Here is a 20,329-nt window from a genome sequence, read left to right as displayed (position 1 = left end):
CATATGATGTCATGCTCAGCATATAGAGCCGGGGGAAGGAGAAGGAGGGGGAGACACGTTCAGAGCGAAGGCATTTTTCTTCCCAAGTAACCATTACGTGTGATGGAGCCCTGCTCTCCTGGAGATGGCTGAGCACCTGCCTGCCCATGGGTGGAGTGAATGGATTCCTTGTTTTGCTTTGCTTGTGCACACAGCTTTTGCTTTACCAATTAAACTGTTCTTATCTCACGCTGTGGGTTTGCTCACTTTTACCCTTCTGATTTGCTCCCCCATCCCACCAGGGAGGAGTGAGCAAGTAGCTGTGGGGGGCTTAGTTGTTGGCTGGGGTTAAATTGTCCTGTCAGACAGGACATTACTGCCTGATCCTTCCAGGAGGCTTCTGAAGTACTGAAGCATACAACCTGGTAATGATTTATCATCTCCTATTTCCTTGTTCTAGACCTAACTTCAAGCTGACTGGGTCCCTGTGGGTTCATTTCAGTAACTAATGCTTTTCTGATAAACCTGCAGGTAGACAACCTCAGTCAAACCTCTCATCTTCTCTTGCTCTGAACATCTGACCTCTTGTCATGAGAGCGTAAAAGTAAGAACCAGTGGTTGGAAGCCTCAAACCAAATAAACAGGTGTTAGGGAGCAAAATGCTTCCGAACCATTAACCAACAGAGCAAACCACCAGCAGCTGATCTCCATTTCTCAGTGTTTTAGCAGCAAGATGAAGAGCCTTTCTGGGAGAGGTGACAGACACGTCTAAAGCCACTGAGCTCAGTGCACAGTTAACTGGGTGAGGCACTATGCCCTGGGAAATGGAGTAGATGAGGTAAAGACCTACTGCTCCTTCCCTGGCTCTAATGCTATGGATATTACACATCCTGCAGTCACTATTGCTTTGGTGGGGTATAGGAAAGGGCCATAACAGCCTGTAGTGAATTGGGCAGATGGTGGGGTGGTAAACTATGAGAGAACCTCTGTCACAGAAGTTTATGGCTTTTAACTGCTTCAGAGGACTGCTTTTAAAACTCACATTATCCATGCTTTCTGCCAAGTCACGCTTTTCTGTCAATCTTTTACAACCACATTGCATGACTCAGATGAAACCCACAGCATGGACAAAATTGGCTACAGCATTAGCACTTGGTTTACTGATGCTCATTATACTGTAAGAACAGAGCTCTGCAGAACAGACATGAACTATATCACCAGGGTAAGGTATTATGGCTTTGGGGATGACACCGGACTGGTTTACTGGAGACTGAACAGTAGCAATGTTGAGGAACAAAACATGTTTCTTTATCTCCCATTTCATCATCCCCCACTGTGCAAAGAAAATTACAAGTGGGATATTCTCAAGATGCATTCTCTTCTTGTCCCCCTCCTCTATTTCCCTTTGCTTCAAAACTCACGCACATTAGCTAACAATTTTCAACTTTCAGCAAAATGCCTGATTGCTATGGTCACTCCAGGTAGCACAGGTGAATCCCACAGATTTTCTCAACACCAGAAACAAAAGATTGGACATAGACAGAGGCACAACTCACCTTGACTGGACAAAAAATGTTAAGTTATGAAATACAAGGGAAAGCCAGTAAATGGCTTGTCAAGGAGACAGAGAAGAGAAAGACTTCCCATGCAAAATAGATCAGCCTCCATTTTGTTTGCTGTTACTTTTAGTGAAAAAAGTAATTTTCTGGCATCACTACATTTATGAAGTTTAAGGGCCATATATTGCTTTCAGAGCTGTCTTTTTATTTGTGAAAGGGCTCAAAAGAGATTGAAGGGGAGGGGGTGATCACCGAGTGCCATCATGCCAATTATCAGGCAACTGCTGAGAAGCACAGCTTGTACCCGCTGGCTTACAACCATGGAAATCCTTTCTTCTGCTGGCACAGAAGTGTAGGAACCAAGTTTAACGTGTGAACTTGTGAGTCATCCAGTGGAAGATGTTTGGCTTGTTACCCTGGGGTTGTCACCTTCATGCTTCTTCTTTTTCAAGAGTGCTCACAACGAAAAAAAGTCACTGTCCTACAAATCCACAAAGCAAAACTTCCTCCAGCAGAGGTTTTGCTTTCATTTCCTTCATAACTTGTCAATTCCAGAGGACAGATTTGATAGCATGCAGCACTGTCAGCTGACTGAAGCCACTGCACCTCCTTCATTTGAGGAGCAGTGGCAGCAGTATAGTTAATCTGGACTCCAGCTGAAGGAACCAGATGTTCTTTGGTTGGGTTTTCCACTTCCAACAACTAGAGTGGACTACAAGCTCCCTCTGCAGAAAAATCTGCAGGGATCACTCATGCAGTGCTATTGGGTTAAATAAAGGGTGGTTTGGAGAAATGAGCTGTGATATAACACCTTCACATTCAGCACTGACCATGGTCTCCTGTTTTGCTACTTCCAACAGGGAGAAAAGGGGCAAGGAAGAAAATGCCCCGAAGACTTATGCACATATGCAGCATGTGGGGGTTGAGGGTATCTGTGAAAGTGTGTGTGGTTTTGTTGAAAAATGTTTCAAAACTGAACACGAAACTGCCCTGAAATACAGAGGGTATTTGTGTCTTCAGACTCCCACCCCCCCGCAAGGGAATAAGCTATTGCTGCTGCCAAACTTTGAGAGAAAACCTTGGTCGCTATTGTGTGGGTTTATTGCATCCGTGATGGTCATCTTCAGAAACTTCCTCCTTTGATGAAACAGATGACCTGACCTAGGCTTGTCTCCAGGCGCACAGAAATAATTCCAAATAAGGATCTGCAGCCTGACAAGCTGCTGTGCGTGAGAGAAAGAAAAACTGACCATGTTTAGCAGCTACTTAAATTAAAGGAGGCTTTTTGACTTCATCACCTCTTGCAGCTGCCGAAGTGTTACACCCCTCTGTACCTCCAGCTGTGATTAGGGAGCAGATAGACCACAGTAAATTATATTTTCTGCTCCTGAAGATGCTGACAGACAAGGTTTATGTTCCTCAGTTTGCCAAACACCAGTGGGTAAAAAAAGGGAGCCTTGGGAAAGAGCATCTCAAGGGAGGGGTGGGGGGGTGGGGGAAGATTCCCTGCAGGCACTGTGAGTGCTTCTTTGTTTGCAAAGTCATGTAACTTAAATGTACCTCCCTCCCCATACATTGGTTCACAGGGTTGATATTCTCACATTATCTGAATTATAGCCAATAGATGGAAATCCTTTTGGCTGACAGTTGTCATTACAGGAAATTAGCATCTCAGCAATCAGTGAATGGCTGTTATTATTTATGGCACCGCTAGATGTGACAATCGACAGGTTTTATCGCTACATAGTCACAAAGATGATAAAAGGAGGTATTATTCTGGGTTTGGTTCCAATAAGCAGTGAAAATACTAAAAAGAGCAACTCATAAAAGCACTATTATTCAGTGAATAGTTATTTGCAGTTTAAATGCAAGGATAAGTAAAGGATCTTTTAATTTCTTAAACAACAACAACAAAAAAAACCCCACAGGCATTGAAAATGAAACAAAGATAAATATGAACTTGTTGAAGTTCATCTGAATTCATCTTGCCAAGGGAACAGAGAAAACATAAAGATTCTTTGAGGCACGTAACTTGGGAGCACAGAGCGCTACGTACTCTGTTGTGGCGGAGCTTGAAGCTAGTGCTTTGGTCTCCAGACAGAATAATTATTGGGCTGGAAGAACTCTTTGACAGAGTTTGTGATGAGTGCTGCTGGCCTGCCACCATCCTGAGTGCTAGGCAGTCACATCAGGATCTCCAATAAAAGCTTTAGTCTCCAAGTATTCTGAATCTTATCTGATATCCCTTGAACTTTCAATATGTTTATATTATTTTGTACGCAGTATTACATTGTACTGAAATAACTAATGCTACACTTCCAGACTTCTGCTTGTCATCTGTAGGCTGCCAGAAACTACTGCTCTTCCTTCACAATGCGTAACTGCTCTAATTTTCAGTGTATTTTGCAATGCATAAAAGGTGCTAAAAAATGAGCTCAAGCACCTCATGATCTTGCTTTAGCTCAGTGTTAAGCAGGTTTGTGGGTATGGAAGTCCCCAGGTCAGACTGACAGATGTCACCCGGGTCTGGGATTAGAGAGACAGAGTTCACCTGCTTGCTTGTCTGGCTGTATTTGACTTTGACACATTTAGGAGCGAGGACTTTGCTAAGGTGGTTGCAGAGCTCTGGTTCTGGCTTGCTCAATCTCTCCTTTCTTGAGATTTTGAGGTTGCTGATGTAATGCTGGAGGATTTCCTTGGTGTTCTGCTCTGAGGGGGAGCAGAGCTGGTGTTCGTGGGGACTATTCTGAGCCTCAAGCCTGTTCCGTGGTCATGGCTGACTGAGGGACAGGCTTCGAAGGGACTCTGGGGTCCCTTCAGTCATGTGCTCTTTTTCAGGAAGGTGGTGGTCAAGGACAGGCAGATTTAAAAAGTCCTACAAAAGAAGAATTTGGCCTCACAGGGACCACTCATAGAGAAAGAAATGGCCTGAAACAGCAAATGAGGAAAAAGAAAATACTGTGCCACAGTCTCTACAAGTTCAGAGGGCTCAAACCCCTCTGATCCCAAGGGAAGGATCGCTTCCGTGCTACGCCTCTGACAACATCAAAATGTGGAACTGGAAGTTTGGCAGCAAGAGTCTGTTCAGCTGTGATGGTGGACATTATGTAATCAGAGAATAATGTGCAAAATATATCACATATCCAAGTGACTTCCAACTTGTTAGGCTGACCTGAACAGCATGCAAGATTTTACAAGAAAGAATAATAAAAAGAAGGATGGAAAGTGAGACAAAAGGCAATGTGGGTTTGGCAAAGCTAGAATGTGCAGGACCAACTTGACCCTGGCTCTGATAAATGATTTCCCAGCTCTCATCTGTCAAAGGTGTACACGTGTGTAGGCTGGCTCCATTGCATCTGAGATGACTTGGGAGCAGTAGCCACTTCCAGGACTAAACGCATGATAGTAAGAGGCATTCAGCGTCATTTGGGAAACAGCTGAATCTTACCACAGGTTGCAACAGGGCAAATCTAATTCTAGGGACATCTGTCAATTCAAATACAGGTGGACTCAAAAAAACCACTGCATAATTTCTGTTGGGAGCTCTTGGTGAAACTGGAGGAGATTGGAGTTAGTAAAAGGACTGTGAGGTGACATAAAGGAAATGGGCTGAGAAATATGAGAAGGCCACGAAGGCAGGGACTGATGATGAGAAGTCCTTCTTAAATCTAGGGAAAAGTGATGTTAGATAAGGCTGTACATTAGAGCAGGTGCAAAGAAATTATGCACATATGGCTGGAAATGGAGAGCACTGCTTATGAGCAGAAACCTATCTCTTGTCTGGTTTAGCACAACAAAGTTTAGTGGAGGTGGCAATGTTAATCCAAGCATCAGCAGCGACTAAAGAGGCCTCATAATGATAAACAACACTGTGGTGCAAGAACAAGTATTTCTAGATTGGCCACAAATCACAGGCAGCAAGTGAGAAGGTAGTTTGAAGTATCAGAGAACTGAGGTCCTGGAAAAAACCCTCCAGCGTCCAGACCCCTGGTTCAAAAGAAGAGTTTGGGGGATTATGACACAACATCCAGGGAGGGCTCAGACCCACGGCGTTATGTTCCACCAAGCACTAGGGGATACCGCCAGCCTCATTAGCCATGTCGCACACATTCACAGGCCTAGTCCAGAGTTTTCTCTAGACAAGAAGAAATGAGAGCCTAAGAGTAGAAAAGGAGGAAGATGACACGTCTGGAGGAAATCCCACGAGCAGCCTGACTTCCTCCACTGCCACCTCCCTCCCTGCTGCTGCCCAGAAACAGGGAAACTGAAACCCATGCCTGAAGTGCCAGCTGCCTTCTCAGTCTGTTCTAGTCACTCCCCTCACATCCTCTGCCCGACTTCTTATTTCCAACCATCAGCTTGCTCATCTCTTCCAGGAGGACTTGATAAACTGCCTCCCCCCCAACCCCCCAGCCTGCGCCTTGGGTCTCTGCTCTTTCCGATCTTTTTCAAATAAAGGCTAGAAATAAACTGATTGTTAATAGCTCCCTACCATCCCCTGAGTCTCTCTGGGTAGGCTTCTGTCTCTCAGGTTTGCTCTGAGTAGTGCTGATTTCCCAAGCTGCAGCAACCTCTTAAACTTCCCCTTTTGGGTTCCTACAAAAGATCTCCCTGTCACTGGGGAAATCTGACAGCTTGTCTGCTCCTTGGTCCTCCCAGCAGCCTCCCACTATCTTCCGCTGGCAGACTGGAAGCTTTTTTGAACTAATGACTATTGTTCTTAAGATTAGGAGTGAACTTCTACCCTCAGAAGTCTTCATCACGAAAGCTGGTCCACATTTTGAAGGCTGTACACTGTTCTGGTCCTCATATTCCTGGTCCTCACAGCTTAGAAGTGATCCATATAAATGGAAAATTTTCCAAGAAGGGCAAAAATTATCTGAGGTTTGGGATAACTGAATAAACTGGGACACTGCAGCCTCAAAAAGCAATGAAAAGGGTGGGATATGCTAGAGGCCTACAACACCTCCCTTGCCCAGGTAAGGGTGGGTAGGACCAGCACTTCAGCATCTTTCTGAACACAAGAATGGAGGGCATCAAACTGAATAAGTTGGAACCAGGTTAAAAACAAAGGACTACAGGTCTTTGTGCAACAAATTGTATATCCATGGAACTAAATTTTTGGAGGTTCAGGGTGAGATAGGAGAAGGAGAGCTTAGGGCTAACTGAAGAGAAATCATGGAGTCAGGAATATCCTGACCTAAAAATTGGCAGCACCTTGAAGTGCATCAGAGGAAGCATCACTGGTTTACCTCATCCTTACTCTTCCTCTGGACAGCTGCTTGTGATCACTCTGCTGTTCCGCAGACGCAGCAGGAAGGCCCTGGGCGAGAGTCAGACCATCGGCAAAATTCACCCACGTGCCTCCAGCACCCAGCTCCTGTCTCGCCTCTCTCCTGCCCCACTTGAAGTTAGCATCGCTCCACTCTGCAGACTCCTGCGTAGGATGGCAGCAACTCAGCGCTCCCTGCTGCTTGTCGCCTTTGCCACCATGTTCTTGGAACGGCCTTTTCCAACTCGGCATAGCTGTTTCCACCTCAGGTACACCAGCACGTGTGTATATATATAAAGTATGTATTCTATTTATTAATTTAATATATTTATTATTATGTAAGCCCACATATTTGACACACAGAGTGTATATCCTATATCCAGCTGTCATTTTGAGGAGCGTTTGGACAGAGTGACTAGAGCCATGTGCACGACAGTATGGTTGCCACAGGTACAAGAAAAAGCGAGTGTTTGTAGCTCAAGTCTGCTGATTTTTCAGGCAGGGAAGAAAATGTGAAAGCATCACAATTAACACAAACCCAAGAAACAAGGCAAGATGGGATGACAGTTTTAGGCAAACATGTTACAAAACAACACTTATGGAAAATGATTCTATGATTAAAAAGTTCACAAACGTGGTTTGCAGGAGAAGCACTAGGCTGGTGGATAAGCAATATATTCAGAAGCCTGGGGTTCCTGGCTTTGTTAGTAACAGCCAAAACTCTTGCCCTGCCCAGGCCTCTTCCCCATGGTTACAGGCAGTGCTTGTTCTCTGAACAGCTCTTTATTGGTTTCTCTCCACTGTGGCGCTCGCTGAAGCGATGACAAGTGAGCACACCAGTGAGTTGGAAACCGGCGTACCACTTAACCTGGCACTGAAGCGGGGCTGTAGAGCTGTGTTTCAAACACATCACATGGGATATGCCATCAGACTCAGTAACTTCATCATGGGGAATTTACTTGAATAGAAACACAGCTACAAGCTGGACTGTGAGTTAGCCAAGTTACTCGCACTGCTCAGCATATGTTACCTAAGGAAAAAATTGCTTCTTGGATCACAGAAATTCAGAGACCCACATCATCATGAAATACGAGTTTCTGAGTTATCTGAGCTTGTCTGCTGGAAATTGGCAGGATCCCCAAAAAATGAGGAGGAGGAGTAGTTTACCTGATATCAAGAAGGTTTATTTTCTCATCTCTTGTCAATACCATCTACAGAGTATTAATGCTCATATCAGACTGAAAGCAAGGAATCAAGCTTCGTATATAATTATTTTTCTTCACGTGTTACCTGTGCAGTATCCTACTGCCTGCCTGAGTCTCTCTGTGCAGCACCGTCAGGAGGCTACCAGAGTACAAAGGAAACTTAACGGCCAGATAGGAGAAGAATAGGAAGTAAGTTACTCTCTGTGCTTTTCTGTGATGTCTCAGTGTGTTATCAGAAACCAAGAACCTCAGGGAAAGATGTCAGAGGCACCATGGAGGAGGGGGGAATTGTCTGACTCATACCCCTTGCTGGGCATCTACAGCACCAAGGAAATATCTACCTACTAAACGAGAGCAATTTGTAAAGATGCAGTAGCGATCCTGCCTTCTGTGATTTAGCAAACCCAATTACAGTTACACTTCAACAGATGACTCCAAGTGCTGCTAAAAGAGTTTATTAAAGACTGTACTAATAGTTCTCGTACCAATGGCACATACAATGATTCAAAATCATGACAAATAGCATGGAGTTTTGAAAAGCATTATTATAATACACCAAGGACAAGAACAAAGCAGATGTGAAGTCTCATAACACTACGAGCAGGCCCATGAAATACAGGAGTCATATCATACAGCTGTACAAGTGTCAGAGAAAATAGAAAAAAAATAAAAATAAAAGTCATTCAGCAAAATATCCCCAAGAGTCATAGCAAAAAATCCCCAAAACAGTAAAACCCTCCAGCAAACATACCTCAGGTGCAATCACTAATCCAGACCTTCCTGCTGATGAATTTTCAGTCTGACTAATTCTGACCTCCCTGCAATCACTTTGCTCTGGACAGTGTTTCGCTTTGCAAGAAAACGAAACCAGCACGCTTCTTTAAGACAGTGCAAAAATATTTTCAGTGGTATTGTTAAATCACAGATTAATGACAGTCAGCATGGATCAACTGCAGCACGGCTACCAGCAACTTCAAGATCAGAACCGAATGAACCTGCTGCCCCTTGACCAGTACTCCAGACTGCGCGCTTGCAGAGGAGAGACGCGCTGCTCTCTCCCAAGTGAGCCATCATTTCTGGGTTCATAGTGAGAAATGGTCTCAGCTACTCCAGGATAACAAAATGCTACAGAAAGCCTGCAAGTATTCAATTATCCAATCCTACGTCAAAAAACTAACAAAAGAATATTGAAGTGGAAAAAGTATATAGCAGCCATGTTATTTATCATGGCTCTGATGTTGTTCCCTTCCCTACCGTGTCGGTCACGGTAGCCAAAGTGTGACTTGAGATGTTCAGCAGCTTACAGCACCACAGTGTTACAGCACTGGTGATGCAGGATTCCCAGCAGCACGCAGGGATTTATATTCTCCGAGACACAATTAGACCATCTAATTACAGCGGCAGGGCAGCTGCAGTCTGCTCCTGGTGTGTTGCCTTTGCAGCTTTTGGCTATGAGATCTTAGGCCCCCCTGCACTAGTCCCACTAGCCTCGCCCATGCTCACAGCAGCACATCCATGGTCATACATTCATTTGGTGTGCATCTTCAGAGCAGTTTGCAACTTCTTTTTTAAGCAGACGTTGAGCTGTGTATCACACGGGGACATTGGTATAATGTGTGCCAGAACATCCCCCGGCAGCTCCGCAGTACACGAATTCAGTGAGAGAGAACCGTGCTTTGCCAAACCCCCAAATCATGCTTCTCCCCATTTCCACACAGTTGTTTGTATCATAGTGTGATTACGTAGAACCTTTTTAACGTCTGCCAGCTTCGGAGGATAAAATCACAGTGCTGCATATCAACAAAACCCAGCATACCCAGCCTCCAATATAAAATAATTTATATACACAAAGCAGAATTTGCATCTTAAATAAGAAGAGATTGTCTCATTCTCTACAGTTTCTTACCCAGCTACTAAAAAATAAATAATTCACATCAGATTGATGGATTTGTTTCCCGTACAGCACACGTGCGCTATTGGAACTGACAAAGACGACATGAAAAAACCTTTTGTAATTAATAAAAGAGAATTGTTGAACACTTGCACATATTGGCACAAGGCAGAAGAGAAAAGGGAACATTACACAGCCCAGCTCAGGTGCCCTCCTCTGTGGAGCGGGACTCAGATTTCAACTTTACAAATTCTCTGGCAACTTCATCATTGGTTCTTTGAGAGAGAATCCTCAGGACTGTAAGGCCAGTCTCATCCATGTGAATCCTGCGCCCGAGGGGGCACCAGCAAGCACAGCTTCCTTTGTCCACTATGTCTCTGAGCTGCATCACTGCTATCCCCAGCACCCGGTCCTCCCGAGCGAAGCAGTAGTCCTTCACACAGACTTGGAGCTCGTAGGCATCAGGACCGTCTTCGTTCCCCAGTATGCTGAAAAACAAACTCAGAATGTGTAAATTCCTCTGCAAAATAAAGGTGTCAGCAGCTGACTAGAGTGCTCAGATGAGCCACACAAAACTCCTTTCTACAGAAAACCCTGGTCAGAGAGGGAGAAGGAAAAACCTACGGCATACGGGCACTTCCGCTGTTTCGTGGCTGATAAAGAGAACCCGGCTACTTAAAAAGAAAAAAATGAACAACCCTTATCTAGTCGCCCTTCCATGCGCGTGTGTGTTAAGCTGTGAAATGAAAGGAGCAGAGAACGTTAAAGCCATGCTAATAGATCTTCAATTCAGATGACTTTAAACATTTCTGCTTCTGTTCAGGGTTGCTTCATTTTAGTAATTAATACTTTAATTAGATGAAGACTTTGTTAATGATTCAGAACCTTCCATTAAAGCAAAAGCTAACAGAAATACATCCCCAACCTTTCTGATGTTTCTAAAATTAAAACAATAAAAAGAAAGGGACAAAATCCTTTTACTTAGAGGAAGCCTTCCTTTCCTCACATCAAAGAAAAATTCTATGGACAGTCCCTCTCCCCTGAGATGTTTACAGTCTTTTACTGGTCATCTCTTCTCCTCTCTTTCTTAGTGTACAGCTGTGTGAGCACTGGTCTGTATCTCCCTTTGCTGAGCCTTCCAAGAAGGAAGATGCCTTTGTAATAATGAAAGCCAAATAGGAAGAGCTCAATATTCCGCATTGAGAAAGACCACAATTTTAGCTGTGCAACTTACTAACAGTCCCAAGGGCTGTATCCTTAGAAACAAGTTCAGAAAGCATGTCCCACAGCTCAAGTTGGGATAAAAACACACATTAAGATTAAAAGAACTAAAAATACATAATGAACTTTTAGCCTCAACTCTACCAATAAAAGATACAAAGTTCATTAAAATGATGGAGCACAGTAAAATATGCTGTTAGGACAAACAATGCATTTCAGACGGTAGCCAAAGGACACTGCTGGTATAGAACAGACCTCGGCATCCCACCCACAGCAAAAACTCCCACAATCTAGCTTTTCCTGCCAAGACACCAAAGACTTGGCCAAACTACTGGTTCAAGTGCTTTTTTGGGCCCTGAGCAGGCTGTTCATGGACACATGGACACTGGAAAAACCTATCTGTCCTCTGCATCTGCACTTGCTATTTTTCACACTTACAAGTGAAAGGTTTCATTGTATTTGGGAGCCCAGTTGTTGCTCTTCGACTTGGTTGTGAACTTCCTCTTCTTATCACTCTGATGGGGCCCGATCATGGTGATTTCAACAAATGGACGGAACATGCCGGATGTCTGCCACTTCAGGTCATTGGCTGCCACAACTGGAAGAGAGAGTCACAATGTGTTTTACAGTAAATACTTGTCTGTTCCCATTGCTCTGGACACCTTTCTGCTCTGCTTTTAATTTCTTGTTTCAGAGGACAAAGTCCAGCTCAAAACACCCAAGTGTCCCAACACACATGGGCAGGACTTTTTTGTAATACAAAGATAAGCTTTTTTTTTTGCTCTGGTTTAAGTTCTGTAAAGAGAATTTAATGCTTGCGGCAGCACTTAGCTTTTGCCATATACATAGTCGAGAAATTAGTCAAAAAACCCCAGGCATTCATGCAGCTCCAGGCAGGCTGCCCTGCCACTTCAGTGCTTAACTCTACGTTATGCGTGGGATGGAAAAAAAAAAAGGGGGACATTTTAGGGGCCAATATTGAAGCCTCTGCTGAAAAGGAAAATGAGACTGCAGGTAAGACAAACAAAGCCCATGAGCTGTGGGTGGTTCCAGAAGCCAGAATTATTAGCTCTTTAATTCTCATTCTCTCTCAGGTCACTGCAGGGAGCAGGCTGAAGCACATGAAATAGCTCTGAAAATCAGTTTTTGCATTGCAGTGTAGATTTAGCCAGGAGAAGGGAGGCCTGAAGAGCTGTTTATATAAATCTTTAGAGGAAATTAAAGTAGTTAAATATGCTGTATTCAAGCAAAGGAGACCAAGGAGGAAGAGGAAGCCTGGGATGAATCACTGCTCTGGTTATTTTCAGAGCAGCTCTTCAGGGACCAGTGTGGCCTTCAGGATGGGGGAGAGGAGCCTCTGAACTCTGACTGGCTCTGCAATCTCTCGGTTTACACCGAGCAATTTCGCAACACAGGGCAGTCATGCTGCCCTGCATGCAGCACAGGCTGAACTGTAGTGGCTAGTTAAAGCCATCTTTGGATTTTTGTTTACTCTGTGTATCATTGCCCAAAACCAGAGGGACTGTACATTGCCATGTCATGGGCTGGACCAGGCAAGTTCACTTGCTGTTTTTCTGCATGTTCCTGATGTGAGACAGAGAAAACAATTCTGGTTTCACACCACACGAGCTAACACAGAAATATAAGACTGCCAACTGGAGGTTTGCCTCGACACAGTCACAGAGCCTGAGCAGTAATACATGCCTTGCCATACCTTTCACTGTGACCTTGTGTTCACCAGTTCCTGGGTGGGTATACAGGTCGATCTGTATGGACACTTCACCCACAGGATCATCCACACCGGAGCCTGTTGGAAGAAAATTGACAGCCCCCCGTGCACACACAGATTATTGTGTATTGGTGCCCATCTTTGGTTTACGGCCTCAGCGAGACAACAGCATTTTCACAGTACACCTTCCATAGCCAGCTTTTCAGTCAACATGGATAATGTAACAGTAATGCAAAATAACATCAGGCTTGCATGCCCAACACGCATAAACACTAACATTTTTTGCACTCCATCATAAAGATTGCATCCTATTGAGAATACTAATAAGAATTTTAGAAGAATTTAAGAGACCTAAAGCTCAACAATGGACCCTCACAGAGAGCAAGGATTTTTCAGAGATTCCTGCCAAGCTGTCGTGTGCACATGCAGGCATTCAGTGGTGGGCATCGGCATTCTTGACTGCTCAGGGAAGAAGGGAGAACAAAAAAACCCAACAACACCAAAAAAAACCACAAACCTACACCAGAGAGGAAGTTTAGGGAAAAAAAGGACAATGATATTAGTGATTTGCACTGAGCTATCGTGCAGTCTCACCCTCCAAGAAGTTTTTTCCACATTGTACATCAGATAAAAGTTGTCATCCTGACTGCCTATCTGCTTCCCTTCAGAGGATAGTGAGAATTCCTTCACTGTTGTGCACCAAAATTGATGAGAGAGAAGCACTCATAACTTGCATACTTATCTCCCTTCATCCTTTTCAGCCAGGGAGAAAACAAGATTAGCTTCACAGAGGAAAAGATAACATGTTGTAACCAAGGGAGAAGATGTCGTGAACTTCACAATTTGTTTATTATCATGTTTTCAACTTTTTAACTTTTAATCACAATCATCATGCAGTATGTGCAAATAGCATTTTCTGCAGCAGGGAAGTCAAGATGTCATGTAAATTACAGAAAAACAGTCCTTTGCAAAATGAAAATGAAGTCTTCGATAAACCAATCTCAGTTTTACTTTCTGTTTGGTAACTGTCTGATCTCAGGCTGACAATTCGCAATGCTGTTGTAATTGTATTGGGTACCTATGACCAGCAGTGTTATTTTGCCAATTTTGAGGCTAAGACACATTACTACGTTAAAAACTTGGTGTGTTTGAAATTCAAGACACAGAGCTTGAAGGATATAATTAAACAAACATTTTGATTAGACAGATCTAACATGTCAGCTTTCACAGGAACAGTCTGCAGGTAGCAAAAACACTGCTTTAAAAACCAGGAGTTTGAGAGCTAATCTGTGCAATTCTCTGAAGAGAATTACATGGTGCAGAACTGTTGGCAGTAAAAGTCACATTAATATACAAGTAACAGCATCTGAGCAAACCTAACAGAACCTCAAATTATTATCTTAGGGTAGATTCTCATTTTTGACCTGAGTACAATAAACAGCCTCTAGGCTGTAACATTTGTGCATGATCTTGAATGTTCTGTTTTCTCCCCACTTAGAAGGTCAGCGTTCCTTCTTTTCTGTATATAAGCACAGAGCTTTAAAATTGGTAGGCTTAATTATTGACTTGATCCATCTGACAGTGCAAGTCTGACACTCACACCATCGGCTTTTTCCACGGGAACAGACAAGATTACCAACAGTGTATGACGATTTTATCAGGCCACACCTGCAGAAATATCAACCGCCAAACAGGTCTTCATTTTACTATCTTTAGTGTAATTAATAGATTATAGAGGAGAGACTGATGCTTCAGGGGAATGACAGCGGAATCATCCCATTACCTCTGACGGGGACAAAATTTAGATTATGCCCCCCTCCCCCATTCTTGTCTTCTACAAAAATCTTGTTCTATTAACTGAAATGTTCAGAGACAAAAACCCATTTTGTGGATGTTGAGTGAAAAACATTCTGATCATGTACAAATGTGTATATACACATACTTGCACCTGTAGTGACAAGCAGATTTAAATCTTGACATGAAAGTCTCACTGGTATTGCGATACTGGAAGGTGAAACTGCAGAACTAAGCTCGTGCAATGTGTTACAGATGCATTTCACCTAAGATAACAAATAGACTTTGGACAGCAGAAAATAAATTGAGAGATGAAACAGAACAAGACTTAATTTTCTAGGGGTCTCTTGAGCACCCAGACTTTTAGCTATCCCCCTTCAAGCCAGATGTTTCAAGCTCGGCCATAACCTTGAGTGCACATCATAAATTACCATTTATTGCAGCAGCACGTCTCAGCAGACCACACGCATGCGAGTCTAGGACTTGAAACAGCAATACATAGCCCCTGGTAAAGGGTAGGGGAGCAAGTCCATAGCATCTCTCAAAAAACCATCCACTTTTGAAACAGCTTTCTCATCCCACGAATAAATCTCAAGCTTGGGAACAGGCTCTCAGGCAGGGTACAGAACTCTACACCGCACAACCCGTGGCTCCGTCTGTGGGATGCAAGCATTCAGTGAAAGTTCACTTCTACAGGGAGCTTGGGGAATGGGTCTCTGGAAAAGGTTTCTGAGCATGGGCAAGATGACTTCAAAAGCATGGCAGTTGGCTAATGTTGTCATGGTAACAACATTAGTCTTGAACATACCCTTATCAGGAAGAACATCCTCATTAGCAGTAAACCTAATACCTTTCCCATCATGCACTGAGACATGAATTCAAAAGGCAAGAAGCAAGCAGGATAAAGAGAGAAGAGTGTGAATTACAATCCAATTAACAGTGGTACTTAAACAAATACAAGATAAATATTCTAGCTCTTAATAGACAAAATATTCTCTTAGATCTTCTGCACCAACACAGGCTTTGGAGAGCAAGGCTGTCTGTTAGTAAGGGAACGTCTGGGTTAAAACAAGAACAGAATTTGTGCTGGTATAACTGAACTGCAAGCCCCAATCCAACTTTGCAAGGCAAACATTTAACGGCATAGTGCTAGGGAAGCCTGCTCAGTAAGAAAATGAGGGCAACAGATACCTCAAAAACTGGAAGGTGCAACTATTGAGCAGCGAAGTAAGAGAGGCAAACAGCTTATAAATAGTTCTGCATGCAGCCATTTCCTCCCATAGCCTTGCGGGAAGCTTGACTTAGGCAAAGGGAAACATCAGTCAGAGAGCTCTGCTAAGCAGATGTCAGCTGTAAATCCTAGTGCTGCCCCTTCTGTCCCTCCAACGCGTGTGCGGATCTCCAAACCAATCTACCAACAGGGGTATGTGAGAAGTGTATGCAAGCAATATCCTTTTCTAGCCCCAATCTCAGGAGTAAGTCATGCCTTTCTCAGAGATATTCCATCACTGATCCTGCAAATACAGGTGGTGTAGCTCCAGTCTTCTGTTCCCCAAACAGCGTCCAAAACTCCCAAGTCTACTAATGTAGAAAATGCTGATTTGGACCAGCTCAGTGGCCCACCATGCCCAGTACCTGTCTCCTAAAGTGGCTCAGATGAGCCACAAAAAAATGTCAGTCAGCTCTGAGATACAATCAATGACCTCATAACAAATGCATCATGTCCTAAAACTAGAGCTTAATTCTTTCTAAGCTTCTTAAAAAAAATAAAAATACCCAATCCACATACACTTCTGGGGCCACTCTGTATATTCCTGCTGCTCTCAGATTATATTCAATTCTTTTAGTGTATCTGCTAAACACTTGCCCTCAGTGGAGTTTTACAGTCAAGTCGTGCATTGCATGAAGCTGCTTCCTCATATCAGCTTTGAATTTGCCACTTTGCAACTTCAACGGAGCATCTTCGTCCTCTAATTTTAAACAATCCTGACTGCAGCATGGAGTGTGAACAGCAGTGCTGCACGCACCCTTATACCTTGGATTACCACGACAACATAATAGGATCCACATAAAAAACTAGCTTCAATTCATGGTCTGGATATATAACGGGAAACACTTGCAAACAGCAAAGATGTGAAAACACAGTGTGTTTTCACAAGTTCCTGGTTAAAAACTGTTTGTGTAATGGCAACAGCCAACTTCCCGGAGTCCCCTGTGGATATAGCAGTCTTTGACCTGGCTGGCCACTGGATGTCATCGTTGCTCTGCCGGGACACAGCTATAGGACCATTCTCTCAAAGGCACACACTGACTCTTTAGTTAACTTCAGTGTTCTAATGCAGTATATTTCAATCTAAGCAAGACTACATCGTGCTGCTAAAGGCAGGGATGATCAGTCCCCCAAAACTACACTCAACTTTCCACTGTAAAACTTTGAAACCAAACTCAAGGTTTGGTTTTCTGCTCAAGGATTGTCAGTACTTTTTCCACTGGTTGGGGAATGCCAGTAGCCAACATTCTCATCTGCACACGAGGGAAAAGCCTGTTGGCTAGGGAGTGCTTTCCCCTTGATTTCAGGGCTCAGTGTGACAGTATGCTGATGGAGTTAGTACAGTCTGAGGGGATGCCGGCTCATGCAGGCTTGGAAAGATTAAAGGAAAAAGAACCCCAAGCAAAAAGGTGGCAGAAAGACACCCTCATGGAGCTGTAGGACTTTTGCTGCTGATATGTAATGGCCCAGTGTCAAGGCTTGTATTTGAACAGCCTGAAAACTTAAAACATCAGTTTTAGTTTTGACCTAGCCTCTAATAGCATCTGTTCCATCTTCCTGATATTAGTGAGATTCATAGCCAGTGAAGGTCCCCGACTATACACCAAATTATTCTGTACTACAATCTGAAGATGTTTACCTGAAAGCAATGAAAGATAGGCGATTACCTGTCTACCCCTTCCAAATCAGTGAAATAGCTCCACTGTCGCACCTTCCCAAAGAGCTACCAAAGAACTCCAGTGACACATCCCAGCAGCTTACTAATATGTTATGATGATTTGTAATCATCTAGCCCACACATGTCCTGTACTGGCTACAGACAAAACAGTGCTTTTGTTACTCTCCTGAGAGACTTCCCTTTACAGGCAGCGTGTAGTTCCGTGACTCATCACGCTGCTGCCAGTTAGCCTTAGTCAGACCTACTCGGGCTGTGGGCAGCTGGCCTGGGACACAGGCACCAACTAGCTTCTGTGTGGTGTCTTGCTGAAATGGTGTCTTTCACCACTGCCTAAGCCTCAGTAAAATAACTTCAAATTTCAATTCTTTTAAGTCACCCACCCACTTCAATTCGTGAAATGTGACTGTTAAATGAGGGTTGCAGAAAAAAAGACCACAAACACCCCAGGACACACATTTCTGCTCTCTCAAAATGTAGTTGCTGAGTGGGATATAACCCCCTTTCCCTTCTTCCCAGTTTCAGAAGCTCTGCACTGTTATTTTTCCAGAAATGTTACTGCCAAAAGCACTCTACAAACTGGCAGTACAAAACAGAGCAATTATGAACAGAGAAGATAGTTCCTTTCAACTTTGCCAACCGCACAAACGAGTCTTACCCTGAGCTGTCTGAGTCTGGACGAAGGTTTTTATGAGAGTGTCTGTGGTCTGAGTGTAGAGAGAGAGAGCATATCGGAGTGACTGCAGGTCTGGACTCTTCTCCAAGAATGTTTTCTTCAGGCCATTCCCACCAGCATGGAAATATTGCTAAGAGTAAAAAAACAGAGGAAAAAATACTGAGGAAAAATTGCAACCAGCAACCAACACTTCTGGGGTATTTTGTCTGTGGATGGGAAAGAGCTGGAAAAATTCACAAAATAGCTTCTGCAACTGGAAATCCAGCACTTAGACCAAGTGATATGAACTGCTCATGGCTTTCCTCTTCCAAGCACTTTAGTATCACTATGCTGGCTCCCAGTGCACGCCAGTCATCTGAGCCTATTCAGGTTCTCACAAACATGGCAGTATCACAGCAGCGACAGACTCCTGCCATCTCCTGAACCAGGACAAGCACTATCTTCCCAAATAGTATTCGGGGATGGAGCAAGGGGATGACAGAGACAGAAATGGAATCACTTACTTTGATAGTATCCAGTGCCAGATCCAAAACCGCACACTGCTTTGGAGTGAGACTCCTAGTTTCTTCTCTCACCATATGATCCTGCAAACAACCATTATATTTGACATGAGGATGCTGTCAGAGACTGAAGGAAAAGGAGTCCCAGTACCACATCTTTCTCTGGAGTCATGCTGTGGCTACATGGCCACAGCATTAATTCAGCTGTTTAAGGAGCACTTAACGGAGTCTCTCAGAGTAATTTGTTACAGCTTAACTTGAAAATAAACCCCCTTTCTCCATTTCTTGCAGGCACAGAAGAGAGAAATAAGGAAAGGAACTGGACAGAGATAAGTGACAATTTAAAATTCCAGCCTGTCTCTCAGAAAACCTGAACAGGAGTCTGCTTGCTACCCCTATAATTCCAGAGCAGCCACAACAAAACTCTCAAAACACCTCCTAAATCAAGGAATTCTGAGAACCAGATATTGGGCAAAGTTGTGAGATTTGGTTGTGGATTTTTTTTTAATTCTTCCATATACAAAGGTCACTAATTCACCATACTGTTGGTGTAGAGGAAGAAAAGCAAACAAACAAGCAACATGTTCTAGAAAACACCTTTGATAAAAGAAGTTGATCCCGTTAAGACCCACCATCTCTAACTGCAAAGAACCAGAAATCCTTTGGGAAGGGATTCCCTTTCCTGCAGCAGGAGCATATCCCTGTTAGCCCCCTGCCTGACTACAAGGGTGCATCACCCTTTGGTATTTCACTAAGCTCTTTCTCTCTGATGCTTAGTCTAGGTCTTAAGGAAAACCTGCACATTTTAGGAAGTGAGAGCTTTGCACAAACCCATATTCTAACTGTCTGAGCTGCAGGAGGGTCAGCTCAGCTGGCTGCAGCGTGGGTGCTGAAGCATACATGAAAAAGATGCAGGCAAATCAGGCGAAGGCTACTTATCCCTGCCTTAAATGCGTCATAGCCTCTGATAAGAGACACTGTCCAGGACACACATCTACCAAATTGTCTTTTGAGTAAAGCATGCACAGTGTGTGGCATCATGTGTGCATTTCACACTGATAAGCCTGCTGGCTATCTTGCAGCCTGGTGATTCTTCACATTGCCTGGTGCTGTTCTCATTCATTATCCAACATGATCCATCTCCTGCCTGATGGCGACGGGGCTCACTGCAGTCTAGGTGCAGTGTTAGGCATTTGCCGTGCTCTCACAAGGTTAGCACCTCTGCACTGTACTGCATTAAACTGCGCAGCAGATGCCTCTCAAGTCAGCAGTAGCTCAGACAAGTTTGCACTGTGCTTTCTTGAGTACTAGAGACACAGCTCACCTTGCCTCTTTTCCCCATACAGGCTGCTCCTGTCCGTCTGCAAAGCTATGTGCAGGGGCACAGTACTCTGTAAACCGCAAAGTATCTTTTTTTGCGACAAGCTGTCCTTAGGGGAGCAATAGCTCTCTTCCCTCTTCTTCATGAGCTGGGAGTAATTCAATTGAAGATGATGTGGCTTAACACTTCAGTACACAGAGGGTAAAACATTATTCCTCTGTCTGACAGTCAGATTAA

The 20,329-nt window shown here is 43.8% G+C and overlaps 1 protein-coding gene across 3 annotated transcripts in view; it reads right to left on the bottom strand.

The window, feature by feature from the left end:
- Nucleotides 1-8,454: 8,454 nt before the first annotated feature.
- UNC13B (unc-13 homolog B) overlaps nt 8,455-20,329 on the bottom strand; it is a 219,221-nt gene continuing 207,346 nt past the window's right edge. For all 3 annotated transcript variants that reach the window (XM_064439130.1, XM_064439128.1, XM_064439129.1), the window contains 5 exons: nt 18,775-18,855; nt 18,254-18,401; nt 12,842-12,934; nt 11,566-11,725; nt 8,455-10,394 (listed from right to left, as the gene is read on the bottom strand). In XM_064439130.1, coding sequence (XP_064295200.1) covers nt 10,109-10,394; nt 11,566-11,725; nt 12,842-12,934; nt 18,254-18,401; nt 18,775-18,855 — 768 coding nt within the window. In that variant the 3' untranslated portion in view covers nt 8,455-10,108. The remainder of the gene's footprint in view (nt 10,395-11,565; nt 11,726-12,841; nt 12,935-18,253; nt 18,402-18,774; nt 18,856-20,329) is intronic.

The sequence above is a fragment of the Phalacrocorax carbo genome, chromosome Z (assembly GCF_963921805.1).
Source record: "Phalacrocorax carbo chromosome Z, bPhaCar2.1, whole genome shotgun sequence".
Lineage (NCBI taxonomy): Eukaryota > Metazoa > Chordata > Aves > Suliformes > Phalacrocoracidae > Phalacrocorax > Phalacrocorax carbo.
Note: the sequence above shows the minus strand (reverse complement) of the source record. Positions and strands in the feature narration are given on the sequence as shown.